The sequence below is a fragment of the Capricornis sumatraensis genome, chromosome 6 (assembly GCF_032405125.1).
Source record: "Capricornis sumatraensis isolate serow.1 chromosome 6, serow.2, whole genome shotgun sequence".
In the NCBI taxonomy this organism is placed as follows: domain Eukaryota; kingdom Metazoa; phylum Chordata; class Mammalia; order Artiodactyla; family Bovidae; genus Capricornis; species Capricornis sumatraensis.
In genome coordinates, this window is record NC_091074.1 from 60,150,777 (window position 1) to 60,168,844 (window position 18,068).

At 37.9% G+C, this 18,068-nt stretch overlaps 1 protein-coding gene and 1 pseudogene across 3 annotated transcripts in view; both read left to right on the forward strand.

Moving 5' to 3' along the window:
• PCSK5 (proprotein convertase subtilisin/kexin type 5) overlaps positions 1–18,068 on the forward strand; it is a 500,900-nt gene that overhangs the window by 174,842 nt on the left and 307,990 nt on the right. For all 3 annotated transcript variants that reach the window (XM_068974738.1, XM_068974739.1, XM_068974741.1), the window contains exons 6-7: positions 4,979–5,067; positions 8,365–8,537. In XM_068974738.1, coding sequence (XP_068830839.1) covers positions 4,979–5,067; positions 8,365–8,537 — 262 coding nt within the window. The remainder of the gene's footprint in view (positions 1–4,978; positions 5,068–8,364; positions 8,538–18,068) is intronic.
• LOC138081590 (U2 spliceosomal RNA) lies at positions 967–1,092 on the forward strand (annotated as a pseudogene).

The window sequence follows — 18,068 nt, forward strand, 5'->3', positions numbered from 1 at the left end:
TCCCTGGTTAATACATGGGACAAAGGGATAAATAAGTAACTGCTTTTGAGAATAACTCACAGTTCTTGTGGAATTTGCACCTGTAATCCGCATTACTCGTATGGCCCACGTTTTTAATTTGGTGGAACAGGTCCTGGTTGGTGTGGCCCAAGGCATGTGTTAGAAGTGAATTTAAATGAGTTTTAAATGAGTTTTCCATACCATCCTCAAAGAATTCACAAAGATAAAAGCCTAAACAGCACAGTCTTCTAAATGGACAGTTCACTAAATGCATGGAGTAAACACTGCCGTAAAGACAAGCCAGTAAAAAACGCAAATAGTAGAAATAGATTCACCTACTTAGAATTATTATTTATATATAATTTATTTGTATCAACAAATAAATATTGAAAAGCATTTGTAAGAAAAATTGACTATCCAAATTAACCAGGGGGATTTGAAAAAAGAACTTCAAAAATAAAGTGTATAGTATCTGAAAAGAATAATTCAATGAATGGATTAAGTATCAGGTTAGTCATGGCTAAAGACAGGATAAGTGAAATATAGAACTGAGCAAGTTACAGAGAACACAGCCAAGAGAGCAATGTATTTGGGAAGCCTGAAGGTGAGATAAAGATTTAAAAAATGTGAAAAGGTCTAATGTGTGCTTAATTGGAATTCTAGAATGGAACCATAGAATGATATAAAGGCATACATCAAGGTACTAGCTTATAAAGGTACTAGCTGAGACTTCTGAAAATTTAAATGTTAAACTACAGGTTTAGGAATTCCAAGAAAGAGGTTTTTAAAATCCACACATACAATATCTTAATGAACCTGCAGAATAGAAAAGGCAAAGATCTGAAAAGCATCCAGAGAATTAGATTGCCAGATGGCTGACTTCTCACCAGAAACAAGGGAAGATAAAAAATGGTGGAATGGCATCTTTGAAGTGCTATTAGTCTAGAATTCTCTACCCATTGAAAAAATGCTTCTCTACCTTTTGGCTAAGATCGAGTGTAGTATCTGTTCTTACTATTTTAACTATACCCACTGAAATTAGTTTTTAAGAAGAGCAGTAAAAGTCATTTTCTGAGGCTATCAAAAGCCACTCTGATGGGTACATTTATAGAATGTTCTTCAGAAAGAAATCAGTGGTCCCAGAAGGAAATAAGTGCTACAAAAATAAACAAAGCAAGAAATGTAAATCTAAATAAACATTGATTGTTCAAAGTAGAACAGTAGTGGGTGATTTCTAGTGTTAAAAATAAATCCAATATGTAACTATAATTATGGGAGGATCATCATATCAAGAGCTGGATAATCAGACTTAAAACATTCTGACATCTGTACTGTTTGGGAAAAGCTGAAAAAAGTATCAGTGACTTTGTGATCTTAGGTATCCATGATCAAATATCTAGGATAAGCACTAAATAATAGAATGTATAACATCCAAACTAGTACAGGGGAAAAATACAGAAATGATTATGTGTATATGAATACTTAGATAATATAAATGGGCCAACTCTTGAGTCAAAAACAAAGATTTCCAGGGTTTAAAAAAATTATATTTATGAGGTATAACTAATATAAATAGAATATTTAAAAGTAAAAGGATCAAGTGGTTTATAGTTTAAATACTAACCAGATATCTATAATTTTATTTGAGAAACATAAATTGTTATTACATTCATAAACAATTTGTTTCACTAGAAAGATTTGATAGTTCCATTCTAAAGGCAATAAAAATCGATAGAACCACAAAGAATATTAACAAATCCTTAAAATAATGAACAAGCTTGACATGATGGACTTATCTAGAATAATTGGAAAATATATATCTTTTCAACCACATAGAACATTTATAAAAATTGATCACATACTTCACCATTTTGTGTTCTCACAAAATTCAAATGATTGCTTCATAAAAATTATTTTATCATAAGTTAATGAAGTTATTGATTATAAAAAATATAACAGCTGCAAACATTCAAAAAATTTAAATCATACTTCTCAATAATCCATGGGCCTAAGAATAAACCAGGGCAGAATTAAAAACAGATGTCCTTATGCTCCTGTAGAACTTGTATTAATTAATAATAGATGCAATGTAGTATAAAAAGAGTAAGCTCATAAAGGGAATTTGACATTTGAATAAAAATAACCTACACCAGGATATAATATGCAACAAGAGGCTAATAAAAAATCATAGTAAATAATTGCTATGCTCAGGGGAAAATTAGTAGTTTAGCGAGGGGGTTCCAGAAGAAGTATTTTTTTAAAAAGAGATTGTTTTTTCTAATGATTAAAGTGGTATAACCCAGTATCAGGGGGCAAGATAATTATGAGTATATCAAGATTAAATATTGTGTGTGACAACCTAAAAATTCCATAAACAAGATTTTCATGTTCCAAATAAAACATTTGGAAGCATATTTATAACAGATACGATGGAAAGGCAATGAGTGATTTGGGCAAAAACATGAAGAGGTTATTCACAAGGCAAGACATAGAAAAAGCTAATAAATATTTGAAAAGATGCATAGCAACAAATGTAATCATAAGGGATAAAGAGGGAAGTGGCGATGAGATAATATTTTTCAACTCAGTTTGGCAAGGATGAAAAAGATTGAAAAACTCATATATAGGGCTTTATGTACGCAGAGATTTGTCTAGATATTTTCTCCATTCTTCCTTTTGTCATCCAGCTTGGCCTATGGCCTATTTTTTCTTTTTGTCATGCATAACAATTTGGTATTTTGTAGTAATATTTATCAGTCTTGCCATTTTTATGAGGTTCAGTTATACTACTTTCATCTTCTGTTGACATTATGACAGTATATTCTGTACTCATGGATGCAGTAATTCCACTTCTAGAAATTTATCCCAAGATATTTAAAATGTATATACAAGCTATTATTTTTATGTTTTATTAATACTAGCGAAAAATGGGTAAATTTCTAGGAATAAAATTATGATGCATGTGTGTGTATATGTACACACACACATATATATATAGGTATATGTAGATATGTTTATGCCATTTTATATAAATTTAAAAGATTGTAAAGAATAATTGTAACCATTTAAATGATATATAGATTAATATTTATGTAGAAGGAGATAGATGACATTCAGTTCAGTTCAGTTGCTCAGTTGTGTCCAACTCTTTGCGACCCCATGGACCTCAGCACACTAGGCCTCCCTGTCCATCACCAACTCCTGGAGTTCACCCAAACTCATGTGCATCGAGTTGGTGATGCCATGCAGCCATCTCATCCTCTGTCGTCCCCTTCTCCTCCTGCCCCCAATCCCTCCCAGCATCAGGGTCTTTATCAATGAGTCAACTCTTCGCATGAGGTGGCCAAAGTATTGGAGTTTCAGCCTCAGCATCAGTCCTTCCAATGAACACCCAGGACTGATCTCCTTTAGGATGGACTGGTTGGATCTCCTTGCAGTCCAAGGGAGTCTTCTCCAGCACCACAGTTCAAAAGCATCAATTCTTCGGCACTCAGCTTTCTTCACAGTCCAACTCTCACATCCATACATGACCACTGGGAAAACCATAGCCTTGACTAGATGGACCTTTGTTGGCAAAGTAATATCTTTGCTTTTTAATGTGCTATCTCGGTTGGTCATAACTTTCCTTCCAAGGAGTAAGCGTCTTTTAATTTCATGGCTGCAATCACCATCTGCAGTGATTTTGGAGCCCCCAAAAAATAAAGTCTGACACTGTTTCCACTGTTTCCCCATCTATTTCCTAAGTGGTGAAAGCAGTATATCTCTTGTATAAACTGATGTGTGCCTATCAGTTGTAAGCAGCAACTTGTTTATAGTTGCACAGACAGTAGTTATATCCCGTGATGACAGTGTAGAATATACTGTAAAATAAATAGTACTAAAGCAGAATTTCGAGTCCTGAGTTTTAGTCACTGTTGAGCTATTTTTGACGGATCTCTTTGTGTCTCAGGGCCTCCTTAACTCATTTCTCAAAATGTAGGAAAGAAGGTGAGCTTTGGATTTCATCATCATAGAACTATACCACAATGGTTGTCACCCGCTTCCTGCACCCAGGGCAGGCATTAGTCATCAGTCTTCCCCTTCTTTCTCTAGGCTCAACCATGCCTTAGGATTATTCTCAGCACATACTCTATTAGGCCACCATTTTTAAAGAGCTTGTCCTTGGCACTTGACACTTCTTTGCAATCCTTGGATAAGATCTTAGAAGTCCTTTCAGCTAAATGATTTTTGTGCTCAAAGAACTGTTATCATGGTAAAAATTAACAGACTATCTTTGAGAAAAATTTTGTACTTTACTATCAGTCACATCTTCAAAAAGCAAGAAAAAAGGTGAAAACAAACAGGTGAAATAGGTTTTGATAATATATTGTATTGAGTATGATATTTTGACATGTAATTGATATGAAATAAGTGCTAATGCATTATTTTATGGTGTCTTTTCACTCAAGGTCTTTGAAATTCTGTGTGTATTTACAGCAGTCCCATTTTAGATGATAAATTTTCATTGGAGATCCTTGATGTGTATCTAAATTTCCAGTCTACAAAGTACTTCTTTTATTCACATTCTTGAGTTTTCTAATAATTGAGTACTAGTTTTTAAATTTAACTAAAATTAAAATTAATATGCAGTCACACTTGCCATATTTCAGGTATCCATTAGCCTATGTGGCTAGTGGTTACCATGTTGGATGTTGAAAGTTCAGAAAATACAAAGAAACATACAATTTGATTTTAGCCTTCAAGGGGATTTTCTAATTGAGAAAGCAAAATATCAAAAAATAAGCGTATAAAAATATAACCCAAAATAGAATATAATTAAGTGCTAAAAGTTTGCTATGGACAGACTAAGTGCCATATGGGTAGGAAGTTCCAGAAACACCCACAGCTTACCACATTCTTCACCACTTTGAGGTCTGAGTGGTGGCAAGGACTTGCTGAGGTTGGGAGAATAAAGTGTGTGTGTGTGTTCTCCCTACAGGCACGGGACCCGCTGTGCTGGAGAAGTGGCCGCCGCAGCAAACAACTCTCACTGTACAGTCGGCATTGCTTTCAACGCCAAGATCGGAGGTATGGGACCCAGACTCCTGTGGATGCAGAAATGAGCCAAGAGTTCTGCTAACTCATTTTCAGAACCCTTTTTGAACTAAAGACAAGCATATGTTTGCATAACAGTGTTCAACTACTTCCAACAGCAAAATGACTGTGTTAACCTGTGTTATTAAAACAAAGACTTTGAAGCAGCCCCCTGAAGTGTTGCAAACACAGAAATCTTTCTTTAAATAAAAATGAAAGAAGATTGTTCAGTAGCAAAAATGGGGTCATTAGCATCTATATGGAACTGTAAAATTGGTACCTAGGTCAGGAAGAACTAAAAAGAGAAACACCAGGCCAGAATATCTCTACAGAAAAAAGCATTTTGAAATTCTGTCAAACAGAAAATATTTGTTTTTCTTTCCCTTAGGCTTTACAAAAAGTTTCTTTCAATTTCAGTTTAAGTAGTAAGATCTCCTTTTGAAAGAATATAGTAATACTATTACCATTAGTAATTATAGATTATTGGAAAAGACTTTGATGCTGGGACGGATTGGGGGCAGGAGAAGAAGAGGACGACCGAGGATGAGATGGCTGGATGGCATCACTGACTCGATGGACGTGAGTCTGAGTGAACTCCAGGAGCTGGTGATGGACAGGGAGGCCTAGCGTGCTGTGATTCATGGGGTCCCAAAGAGTCGGACACGACTGAGTGACTGAACTGAACTGAACACACACACACAAACTCAAATATACGTATACTTACTACAGGGACCTAACCCAAGCAGTATACATTCAGATATTAATAGAAGCAAGCTCTCACTTTCCCATGTACAGTCATCTTTGTTATATACCCTGGTGCCAAAGCCACACACAGATGGGAAGAAAACACTGTAAGAGATGTGTAGATCCTGTTGGCTTTGGAAGTGTTCCCCTAGGCATCACCTGAAGAATTTCTTAAGATGAAGTTCCTGGAATTAGGCTGACAGCCTCATTTCCAACATAATATTTGTCTCCACATGGTGAAAATGAAAGAGTTAGTCACTCAGTCATGTCCAACCCTTTGTGACCCTATGGACTATAGCCCACCAGGCTCCTCTGTCCATGGGATTCTCTAGGCAAAAATGCTGGAGTGGATTGCCATTTCCTCCTCCAAGGAGACACTCTGAGGTCCCTGTCATTACTCTTCAGAGCTAACCCAGCACTTCTGACCTTGAGGGAATGAAGGCATGAACTTCTGAACCTCACAGATAAGGTACTCACCTAGCTGATAAGAACTCTAAAAAATGAATGTATGGCAATGCCTGACAAATGTTCAGTCATCCTGAAAACAAGAACCTTCTAAATTATAAATGTAACCCCTCCAGATCCAAGGCATGAAGTCTCGCACTTAGTTAAATGAAAAATAAGTAACCATTCATCTTTAAACTTGCAAAAATAAAATTCTTATCAATTTCTGGTCAGAAAATTAATATTACCCTGTAGATACAATTTTATCAAGCATGTTTTCATGGACTTCACATGAATTTCATGACATAGAAACCAAATTCAGATGTGTAGACACTCCCATGTTTAGACATATTGGTTAGATTATTTCAGACCTCCCTGTAGTGGTGAAATAGTTCAGTTTTATGCTTTTAAATAGAAAGTAAGAATATAAAGTAGTTCATCTTACTTGGTGAAAACCATGCAGATGAGTTTTGAATATTCATGTCAAATCAAAACAAACTGATAGTTGCTGAGGACCCAGTGTGTGCAGAGCATCTGGCTGGGTAGTTTTCTCCCACAGAATAAACTGCTGAAGAGTTTTCAAAGTATCTTTTCCATTCCGGTAATTTTTAAAGGGGTATGTTCAAAACCTTTGTTTTTTACATCACCTATTTTTCATGCACATGTGCTCAGTTGGGTCCAACTCTGTGACTGGATGGTCTGTAGCCTGCCAGACTCCTCTGTCCATGGGATTTTCCAGGCAACAATACTGGAATGGGTTGCCATTTCCTCTCCCAAGGGATCTTCCTGAACCAGGGATCGAACCCCTGTCTCCTGTATCCCCTGTATTGGCAGGTGAACTCTCTACCACAGAGCCCCTGGGAAACCCACCTGTTTATATATAATACATCTCCTTTAAAAATATGCAAGTCTAGAGGAAAAGATAGTCATGAGATATAGCAGCCAAAATCTTTAGGGGTGTTTTGGGGAGATTTAAGGTTGAGTGGGTGTTTATTTCTTCCCTTTTTTGGAAACAATATTAAAGGATAGTGTCTTATCTGTCATGTAATTTTAAATGGTTTAGCTTAGTATTTATATTTTTAGGTGAAGAAAATGTGGCAAAATGTTAACAGTTGTTGAGCCCTGGTTATATCTGGGTTCATTGTCATTCTTTGTGTTTTTCTATGTTTGTAATTTTAAGTTAAACATTTGTAAAAGCACAAAAAATATATATGTCCTTCAAGAATATTTTTTATATTCTACCGGTTCCTCAAGCCACATTGCCTCTAAAGCTGCCTGATTTAGAGTTTTATTATTTAATCCTCATTTATTGGTAACCAATAAAACTTGAAATCCTACTAGATAACAACATTTTCCTAAGGAGTAAATTTGGGCTATAAAGATACAATTTTAAAATACTATGATGTCTCAGTGATGGTATATAGCTTCAGCTGAAGGAAAGATATGTTTACTTAACAATTAGATGTTTCATTGCTATTGAGAGTCTATAAAATTAAAAGAAGAAAGAAAGCTTTGACATAAAATTTATGTTTAAGATTTTAGTCTATTTTAGCAAATTAAGGTTAATAATAAATTCCTATCTGTCTGGTGGGAATACTTACATGAAGATTAATGACTAAACATTGCCAAAACCCTTTGAGAATTATTTGATGTGTTACATGCACAGAGGGCATTCTCATTTATTATTTGACTTAATAAATAACTTGGCAAAGAAGTAATATATTAAGTTCACATCAGTATTTCAGATTAGGAGATAATATTAAATATGGAGGAAATTGGAGCACTCCAACTTGGCAGCTCTCCAAATTTTTGAAGACTGCTTAGGTTAGAATGTTTCATACCAATTATGAGTACAAGGAACCTAATGAAGAAAAGGTTAGGGAAGATGGATTGCTTGAGGCTCTCTTTATCAAGCACTCATTTAAGACAGGGATAAAGAGAAGGGAGAGAATGTGGAAACATAGAAAAAGAGAACAGTTGGTAAAGAAGTTTTGATCTTTTACATGCAATATAGTTTCCATTTTAAAATGCTGCAATTGAAATATATCTTGGTCTGTTTGGAGAAAGCTTCTAATAGAGTTGCTTCTCCTTTCTGTCTTGAAGGAGTTCGAATGCTGGATGGAGATGTCACGGATATGGTTGAAGCAAAATCAGTTAGCTTCAATCCCCAGCATGTGCACATTTATAGTGCAAGCTGGGGTCCAGATGATGATGGCAAGACTGTGGATGGACCAGCGCCACTCACTCGGCAAGCCTTCGAAAACGGTGTTAGAATGGTAGGTTTTTTTCATTTTAATTTTATTGGAGTATTGTTTATTTACAATGCTATGTTAGTTCCAGGTGTGCAGCAAAGTGATTCAGTGAAACATGTACATGTATTCATTCCTTTTCAGATTCTTTTCTCATGTAAGTTATCCCAGAATACTGAGTAGAGTTCCCTGGTAACCATAAATTTGTTTTCAGTATCTGTAACTCTGTTTCTTTTTTGTCAATAAGCTCATTTGTTTCATTTTTTTAAATTAGATTCCACATATAAGTGAGATTATAGGATACTTGTCTTTCTCTGACTTGTTTCATTTAGTATGATAATCTCTAGGTCTATCCCTGTTGTTGCAAATGGCATTATTTCATTTTTTCTGATGGTTCAGTAATATTCCATTATGTATATGTACCACATTTTCTTTATCCTTTCCTTTGTTGGTGGACATTTAGCTTGTTTCTGTGTCTTGGCTATTGTAAACAGTGCTGCAATGAGTACCGGGATGCACATATCCTTTCAGATTATATTTTTCTCCAGATAGTTTTTCCCAGGAGTGGAATTGCTGGATCATATGATAGTTCAGCATTTAGTTGTTTTGGGAACCTCCATGTTCTTATCCACAGTGGTTGTGTCAATTTGTATTCCCACCCACAGTGTGGGGGGTTCTCTCTTTTCCACACCCTCTCCATAATTTATTGTTTGTAGACTTTTTAAAAAATTAATTTATTTTTATTGAAGGATAACTGCTTTACAGAATTTTGTTGTTTTCTCTCAAACCTCAACATGAATCAGCCCTGCTGCTGCTGCTAAGTCGCTTCAGTCGTGTCTGACTCTGTGTGACCCCATAGATGGCAGCCCACCAGGCTCCCCCGTCCCTGGGATTCTCCAGGCAAGAACACTGGAGTGGGTTGCCATTTCCTTCTCCAATCCATGAAAGTGAAAAGTGAAAGTAAAGTCGCTCAGTCATGTCCGACTCTTAGTGACCCCATGGACTGCAGCCTACCAGGCTTCTCCATCCATGGGATTTTCCAGGCAAGAGTACTGGAGTGGGGTGCCATGTATACATATATCCCCTCCCTTTTGAAACTCCCTCCCATCTCTCTCCCCATCCCATCCCTCTAGGTTGATACAGAGCCCCTATTTGAGTTTCCTGGGCCATACAGCAAATTCCCACTGGCTATCTAGTTTACATATAGTAATTTAAGTTTCCATGTTGTTCTTTACATACATCCCACCCTCTCCTGCCCTCTCCCCATGTCCATGAGTCTATTCTCTATGTCTGTTTCTCCACTGCTACCCTGTAAGTAAATTCTTCAGTACCATTTTTCTAGATTTTACAATATTTATCATTCTCTTTCTGACTTCACTCTGTATAACAGGTTCTAGGTTCATCCACCTCGTTAGAACTGACTCAAAGGCATTCCTTTTTATGGCTGAGTAATATTCCATTGTGTGTGTGTATGTATATATATATATATATATATATATATTCCACAACTTCTTTAACCATTCTTCTGTCAACGGACATCTAGGTTGCTTCCGTGTTCTAGCTATTGTAAAGAGTGCTGCAATGAACAATGGGATGCATGTATCTTTTTCAGTTTTGGTTTCCTCAGGGTATATGCCTAGGAGTGGGATTGCTGAGTCATATGGTGGTTTTATTCCTAGTTTTATTCATATGATGAATTTCATATGGTCATAAGGTGGTTTTATTCCTTGGACAGGAAAGAAAGAATAGATATGCAAAGTTAAATAGAGATACATAAAGAAGATTTCTATATATTAAAGATTAACTGCAAGGAGGAAAGAACAGTAGGAAAGGCAAAAAAAGGGATAAATGTAGAAAAAATATAATAGGTTTAAAAAAATGAAAAGTTAAAATTATAAAGAAGAGAAAAGAAAAAAAGGAGAAGAAAAAAGGGAAAACTCCACAGAACTACAAAAGCCCAGTGTAGAGGCAGAGGCTTATGACAACAGTAAAAAGTGTCAGTGAATATACACATATACATATACACCCATAACCAAATCAAAACAGTCCAGCAATAATAGAGTACAATAGATGGACCCAGTGAACAAAGGAAACCAAAAATTATATCTATCAATCAGTTAAGAGCAAAACTAACTAAAGCACAAACTGGAAAACAAAACTAAAGCAAGGTGCCAACTGGGGAATAAAACAATGAAAGTAAAACTAACAAATACGTTCAGAGGAAAGGAAAGAAAGAAAAGAAAGAATAGATATGCAAAGTTAGATAGAGGTAGATAGAGAATATTTATATACATTAATCAGCTGCCAGGGGAAAAGAACAGTAGGAAAAACAAAAGAAGGAATAAATGTAGGAAAAAATAATAGGTTTGAAAATATTAAAATTAAAAAAAGAGAAAAGAAAAAAAGGGAAAAATACACAGAACTGCAAAAGCCCAATGTAGAGGCAGAGGTTTATGACAACAATTAAAAATGTGACTAAGAAAAAAAAAAATCTCAAGAGCTTAATTAGATTTTATAATGCCATTAAAATTGACAACTACAGCAAAGTGGGAAAGAAAAGGAAAGAAGAAAAAAATATCAGAATCTACAGAACAAGTGGAAATATAGGAATAATAAATGTTTTTCTTGAGTCACTGCTGTCAGAGTCCTTTCCTCGCTGGGAGTCACAGTCCGTCTCACCTCCCTAGGATGCCCTCCAACACTGTGCTGATCTCTGGACCTGTTGTGGGGGCAGCTGAGACTAATCTGATCCTACTCCAGTGTGTTCTTGCCTCCAATCTCTATTGCTGTCAGAACTAGGGTATTTTCTTCTGTGGGAGCTCTCAATGTCCTTTTATAAATTCCATAGACACAGAGCCTGCCCAGTTGATCATGTGGACTTAATCTACAGCTTGTATAGCTGGTAGGAAGGTTTGGGGTCTTCTTCCTTAGCCACACTGCCCCTAGATTTCAATTGTGGTTTTATTTCCAGCTCTGCATGTGGGTTGTCCACTGGGATTTGCTCCTGGGGCTGCCCTGGAGGACTTGGGTTTGCCCCTGTGAGGCCAGGTGTGGAGGTGGTGCAGCTGCTTGGGTCGCAGGAGTTCTGGCAGCACCAGGTGCTCAGGGAAATTGGTGGCTAGGGCAGCAGGAAATATAGTGCTCTAGAAGGGTATGCATATTCAAAAGCAGAGACATTACTTTGCCGACAAAGGTCCGTCTAGTCAGGCTATGGTTTTTCCAGTGGTCATGTATGGATATGAGAGTTGGACTATAAAGAAAGCTGAGCACAGAAGAATTGATGCTTTTGAACTGTGGTGTTGGAGAAGACTCTTGAGAATCCCTTGGATTGCGAGGAGATCCATCCAGTCCATCCTAAAGGAGATCAGTTCTGGGTGTTCATTGGAAGGAGAAGGGGACGATGGAGGATAAGATAGTTGGATGGCATCACCAACTCAATGGACATGGGTTTGGGTGGACTCCAGAAGTTGGTGATGGACAGGGAGACCTGGCATGCTGCAGGTCATGGGGTCGCAAAGAGTCAGACACGACTGAGCAACTGAACTGAACTGAACTAAGAAGGGTATGGCAACCAGTATTGGTCAATACACTCCAGTATTCTCGTCTGGAGAACGTCCCTGACAGAAAAGACTGGCAGACCACAGTCTGTAGCCGCTGTGCCTTCCAGAGGACCCGCATCCCTGTCCAGGATATGTATGGCTGCAGCAAGGGCTGTCTGATTCTCATTCTATTTAGGGTGCCACAGATCAGCTGTTTCACTCTCAGCCTTAAATGTTTCTCCTCTGACTCAGACAGTTGCCCTGCTGTGGGGTCAGACCCCTGCTTCAGTTCCCCCACCCGTCGAGGGCAGGTCCAGTCCCACTAACACTCCTGTTTTTCCCCCTAGTTCCTTTGTCCTACCAAGTTTTGCCTGGTTCTATATATTCTCTTCCACTGGTCAGGTACTCCTGTCTATTCTTAACTGGTGTTCTGCGTGCAGTTCTGTGTCTGAAAGCACATCCCTGATCTATCTGTGGAGAGAGATGTGCTCCGTGTTCACCTACTCCTCTGCCATCTTGTTCTCCTGTTTGTAGACTTTTTAATGGTGGCATTGTGAATGGTTTGAGGTGATACCTCGTTCTCTGACAATCAGTGATGTTGAGCATCTTTTGATGTGCTTTTTGGCCATCTGTATGTCTTCTTTGGAGAAATGTCTTTTTTAGATCTTCTGCTCATTTGTTGATTGGTTTGTTTGGGTTTTTTTTTTTTACATAGAGCTGCATGAGCTCTTTGTGTATTTTAAAAAGACCTCAGTTCAAACTGTGTTGCTTGGTGATCATGAAGCCACTTCTGAAATGGGTTTCCAGTTCTCCCAACTAGAGGAATGGATGGAGCTCTACACTGAGTCAGTAGACAGGATTGTGTGTCATATCTGTCCTGCAAATAAGCTAAGGGTTAAAGAGTTGCCTCTGATAAGAACAGAGGTATATTTAGATGCTTAGATTTGTTCAAGGGAAATATTTATTAATATGAGTGTTAGCATCATCAATATGAGTTGTTGTTCAGTTGCTTAAGCTGTGTACGACTCAGTGACCCCATGGATTGCAGCGCACCAGGCTCCCTGTCCTTCTTTATCTCCTGCAATTTGCTTGGGTTAATGTCCATTGAATCAGTGATGCCATCCAACTATCTCATCCTCTGTTGCCCCCTTCTACTTTTCCCCTCAATCTTTCCCAGCATCAGAGACTTGAGTCAGCTCTTCATATCAAGTGGCCAAAGTATTGGAGCTTCAGCTTCAGGATCAGTCCTTCCAATGAATATTCAGGGTTGATTTCCTTTCGGATTGACTGGTTTGATCTCTTTGCTGCCCAAGAGACTCTCATGAGTCTTCTCCAGCACCACAGTTTGAAAGCCTCAATTCTTCAGCACTTAGCCAACTTTATGATCCAACCTTCCTATCTGTACATGATACTGCAAACACCATCGTTTTGACTATATAGACCTTTGTTGATAAAATGATGTTTCTGATTTTTCATACACTGTCTAGATTTGTCATAGCTTTTCTTCCAAGGGGCAAGGGTCTTGTAATACTTGGCTGCAGTCACCATATGCAGTGATTCTGGAGCCCAAGAAAATAAAATCTGTCACTGTTTACACTGTTGCCCCATCTGTTTGCAGTGAAGTGATGGGACAAGATGCTATAATCTTCATTTTTGAATGTTGAATTATAAGGCAGTTTTTTGACTCTTCTCTTTGACTTTCATCAAGAGACTCTAATTTCTCTTCACTTTCTGCCATTAGAGTGGCATCATCGGAATATTTGAGGTTGATGATATTTCTCCTGGAAATCTTTATTCCAGCTTGTGAGTCATCCAGCTTGGCATTCTGCATGGTGTACTCTGCATTTGAAAAAAAAAAAAAAAGTTAGATAAACACAGTGACAATATACAGCCTTGACGTACTCCTTTGCCAATTTTGAAACAGTCCATTGTTCCATGTCTGTTTCTAACTTGTTGCTTTTTGACCTGCATACACGTTTCTCAGGGGGAAGGTAATTTGGTTGGTATTCCCATCGCTATAAGAATTTTTCACAGATTGTTGAGATCCACACAGTCAAAGGCTTTAGTGTAGTCAATGAAGCAGAAGTAGATGTGTTTTTGGAATTCTCTTGCTTTCTCTATGATCCAGTAGATGTCAGCATTTTGATCTCTGGTTCCTCTGCCTTTTCTAAATCCATCTTGTACATCTGGTAGTTCTTGGTTCACATACTGCTGAAGCCTAGCTTGAAAGATTTTTAGCATAATATTGCTAGCATGTGAAATGAGTGCAATTGTGTGGTAGTTTGAACATTCTTTGGCATTCCCTTCCTTTGGGATTATAATGAAAACTTTTTTCAGTCCTGTGGCCACTGCTGAGTTTTGCATATTTGTAGGCATATTGAGTTCAGCACTTTGAAAGCATCATCTTTTAGGATTTGAAATAGCTCAACTGGAATTCTGTCACCTCTGCTAGCTTTGTTTGTAGCAATGCTTCTTAAGGCCCAGTTGACTTCACACTCCAGGATGACTGGCTCTAGGTGAGTGACCACACCATTGTGGTTATCTGGATCATTCAGACCTTTTTTGTATAGTTCTTCTGTGTATTCTTACCCCCTCTTCTTAATATCTTCTGCTTCTGTTAAGTCCTTGCCATTTCTCTTCCTTATTGTGCCCATCTTAGTCTTAAATGTTCCCTGATATCTCCGATTTTCTGGAAGAGATCTTTCTATTGTTTTCCTCTCTTTGTTTACATTGTTCACTTAGAGAGCTTATTTATCTCATCTTACTATTCTCTGGAACTCTGCATTCAGTTGGGTGTATCTTTCCCTGTCTCCTTTGCCTTTCATTTCTCTTCTTTTCTCAGCTATTTGTAAGGCCTCCTCAGACAACCACTTTGCCTTCTTGCATTTTTTTTTTCTTGGGGATAGTTTTGGTCACCACCTCCTGTACAGTGTTATGAACCTCTGTCCATAGTTCTTCAGGTACTCTGTCTATCAGATCTAATCACTTGGAATCAATTCACCACCTCCACTGTATAATCATATTGGATTTGACTTAGGTCATACCTGAATGGCCTAGTTGTTTTCCCTACTTTCTTCAATTTAAGCCTGAATTTTGCACTAAGGAGCTCTTCATCTGAGCCACAATCAGCATCAGGTCTTATTTTTTCCAACTGTGTAGTAGTACTCATCAATATGTTAATTTTTAATTTGGATAAATTCCTGAAACCATGAGATTGAGAATTAGAGATGTTGAAACCCTCCAGGTGGTGTTGATGGATTGTCCCACAACACCCTTCTGTGCATATCCCTTGGGTAGTCCTCTCCTTCTATCCCAGGACAGACCTTTACCTCTTTCCCAGAACAAAATTATTTTTATGCTCTTCCCACAATCCCTAACTGGCAGCTTAACTCATCATCATTTTCTTGATTTCACTAAAGAATTCACTGACCACGCCTCCCCTAATTCTAATGTAACTAGAACCATTAAATTTAATATACAATATCTGTTTCAAATTATAGATCTTAAGAAATACTGTCTTATTTAAATTAAATAAAGATTAAGGGATAGATACTTGTAATATTCCATCAAAACCAATTCCTTTCTCTTTCTCACTTGTGAATGGACCATTGGGTAACTTAAAGCATACATTTTTTTTTACTTTATTTTTTTAAAAATTATTGAAGTATAGTTGACACATAATATTATATAAGTTGCAAGTATATAGTATAGTGATTCACAGTTTTTAAAGGTTATACTTATTAATGGCTATTGCAAAATATTGGCTATCTTCCCCCATGTAGTGCAATCTATCCTTGTAGCTTATTTTATACTTAATAGTTTGTACCTTTTAATTCCTTTCCCCTGTATTGCCCCTCCTCTCTTCTCTCTCCTGACTGGTAACCACTAGTTTGTTCTCTATATGTGTGAGTTTAAAGCACACATTTTAATCATGTTCATGTTAGGCAATTGTTGACCTGGGCCTGACCTCTTTTTTTTTTTTTTTTAATTTTTATTTTTACTTTATTTTACTTTACAATACTGTATTGGTTTTGCCTTACATTGACATGAATCCACCACGGGTGTACATGCGTTCCCAAACTTGAACCCCCTCCCACCTCCCTTCCCATAACATCTCTCTGGGTAATACCGTGCACCAGCCCCAAGCATGCTGCATCCTGCGACGGACATAGACTGGCGATTCAATTCTTACATGATAGTATACCTGTTACAATGCCATTCTCCCAAATCATCCCACCCTCTCCCTCTCCCTCTGAGTCCAAAAGTCCATTATACACATCTGTGTCTCCTTTGCTGTCCTGCATACAGGGTCGTCATTGCCATCTTTCTAAATTCCATGTATATGTGTTAGTATACTGTATTGGTGTTTTTCTTTCTGGCTTTCTTCACTCTGTATAATCGGCTCCAGTTTCATCCATCTCGTCAGAACTGATTCAAATGAATTCTTTTTAACGGCTGAGTAATACTCCATTGTGTATATGTACCACAGCTTTCTTTTTGCTTCCTCATCTCTGTTTACTCTTTTGGAATTTCATCATTCACCACTCTTTTATTACTAGTATTGAAATATATTTGATTTACCATGTTGTGTTATTCGAGTGTACAGCAAAGTGATTCAACTGCATATATATTTTTTAGTTTATCTCCTATTATAGATTATTACAAGATATTGAACATAGTTTCCCATGCAATATAGTAAATCCTTACTGCTTACCTATTTTATGTATAGTAGTCTACTAATGGGCTTCCCTGGTGGTAGAGTGCTAAAAAATCTGCCTGCCAATGCAGGAGATGTGAGTTCAATCTCTGGGTCAGGAAGGTCCCCTGGAGAAGGAAATGGTAACCCACTCCAGTATTGTTGCCTGGGAAATCCCATGGACAGAGCGGCCTGGTTGGCTACAGTCCATAGGGTCACAGAAGAGTTGGATATGATTTAGCAACTAAACAACACCAGCAAGTGTATTTATCTCATACTCCTGATTTATCCCTCCCACTCCCTCTACCTTTTGATCACCATAGGTTTGTTTTCTGTGTCCGTGAAGCATACTCCACTCTCACTGGCCAGTAGCACATAGTGCTTTCTCTGCAGTATGTGGTCCTTCCCTCTCTCTGATGACCTACAGCTATACAGACAAATCCTATCTGACCATCGAACTGCAGCTAAACTGTTACCTCTTCCCAGAAGCCTTCTCAGGGCCCAAACTAGAGTTAAGTATATGTGATCTCTACCCTGTTTTCGCTGTACTTTGTGTTCTTCCTGGTGGTTTGTATAGTCTTTATTGTGTTGCACTCTGTATCAGATAGTTTTGCATGTATCTTTCTCACTAAATAATAAGTTCTTGAAGAGCAGAGCTGGTACTCTATGTACATTTATGGGCTTTCCAAACCCAGAAGAAAGAAAGTGAAGCCACTCAGTCCTGTTTGACTCTTTGCGACCCCATGGACTGTAGTCTACCAGGTTCCTCCATCCATGGGATTTTCCAGGCAAGAATACTGGAGTGGGTTGCCATTTCCCATAAAGTACATTGAATTCTAGTGAATACTCAGTGAATGTTTGTTAAATCTAATTTAATCACTGAGAATTATGTTAACCATCAGTTCAGTTCAGTTCAGTCGCTCAGTCGTGTCCAGCTCTTTGCGATTCTATGAATTGCAGCATGCCAGGCCTCCCTGTCCATCACCAACCCCCGGAGTTCACTCAAACTCATGTCCATCGAGTCAGTGATGCCATCCAGCATCTCATCCTCTGTCATCCCCTTCTCCTCCTGCCCCCAATCCCTCCCAGCATCAGAGTCTTTTCCAATGAGTCAACTCTTCGCATGAGGTGGCCAAAGTACTGGAGTTTCAGCTTCAGCATTATTCCCTCCAAAGAAATCCCAGGGCTGATCTCCTTCAGAATGGACTGGTTGGATGTCCTTGTAGTCCAAGGGACTCTCAAGAGTCTTCTCCAACAACACACTTCAAAAGCATCAATTCTTCAGCGCTCAGCTTTCTTCACAGTCCGACTCTCACATGCATA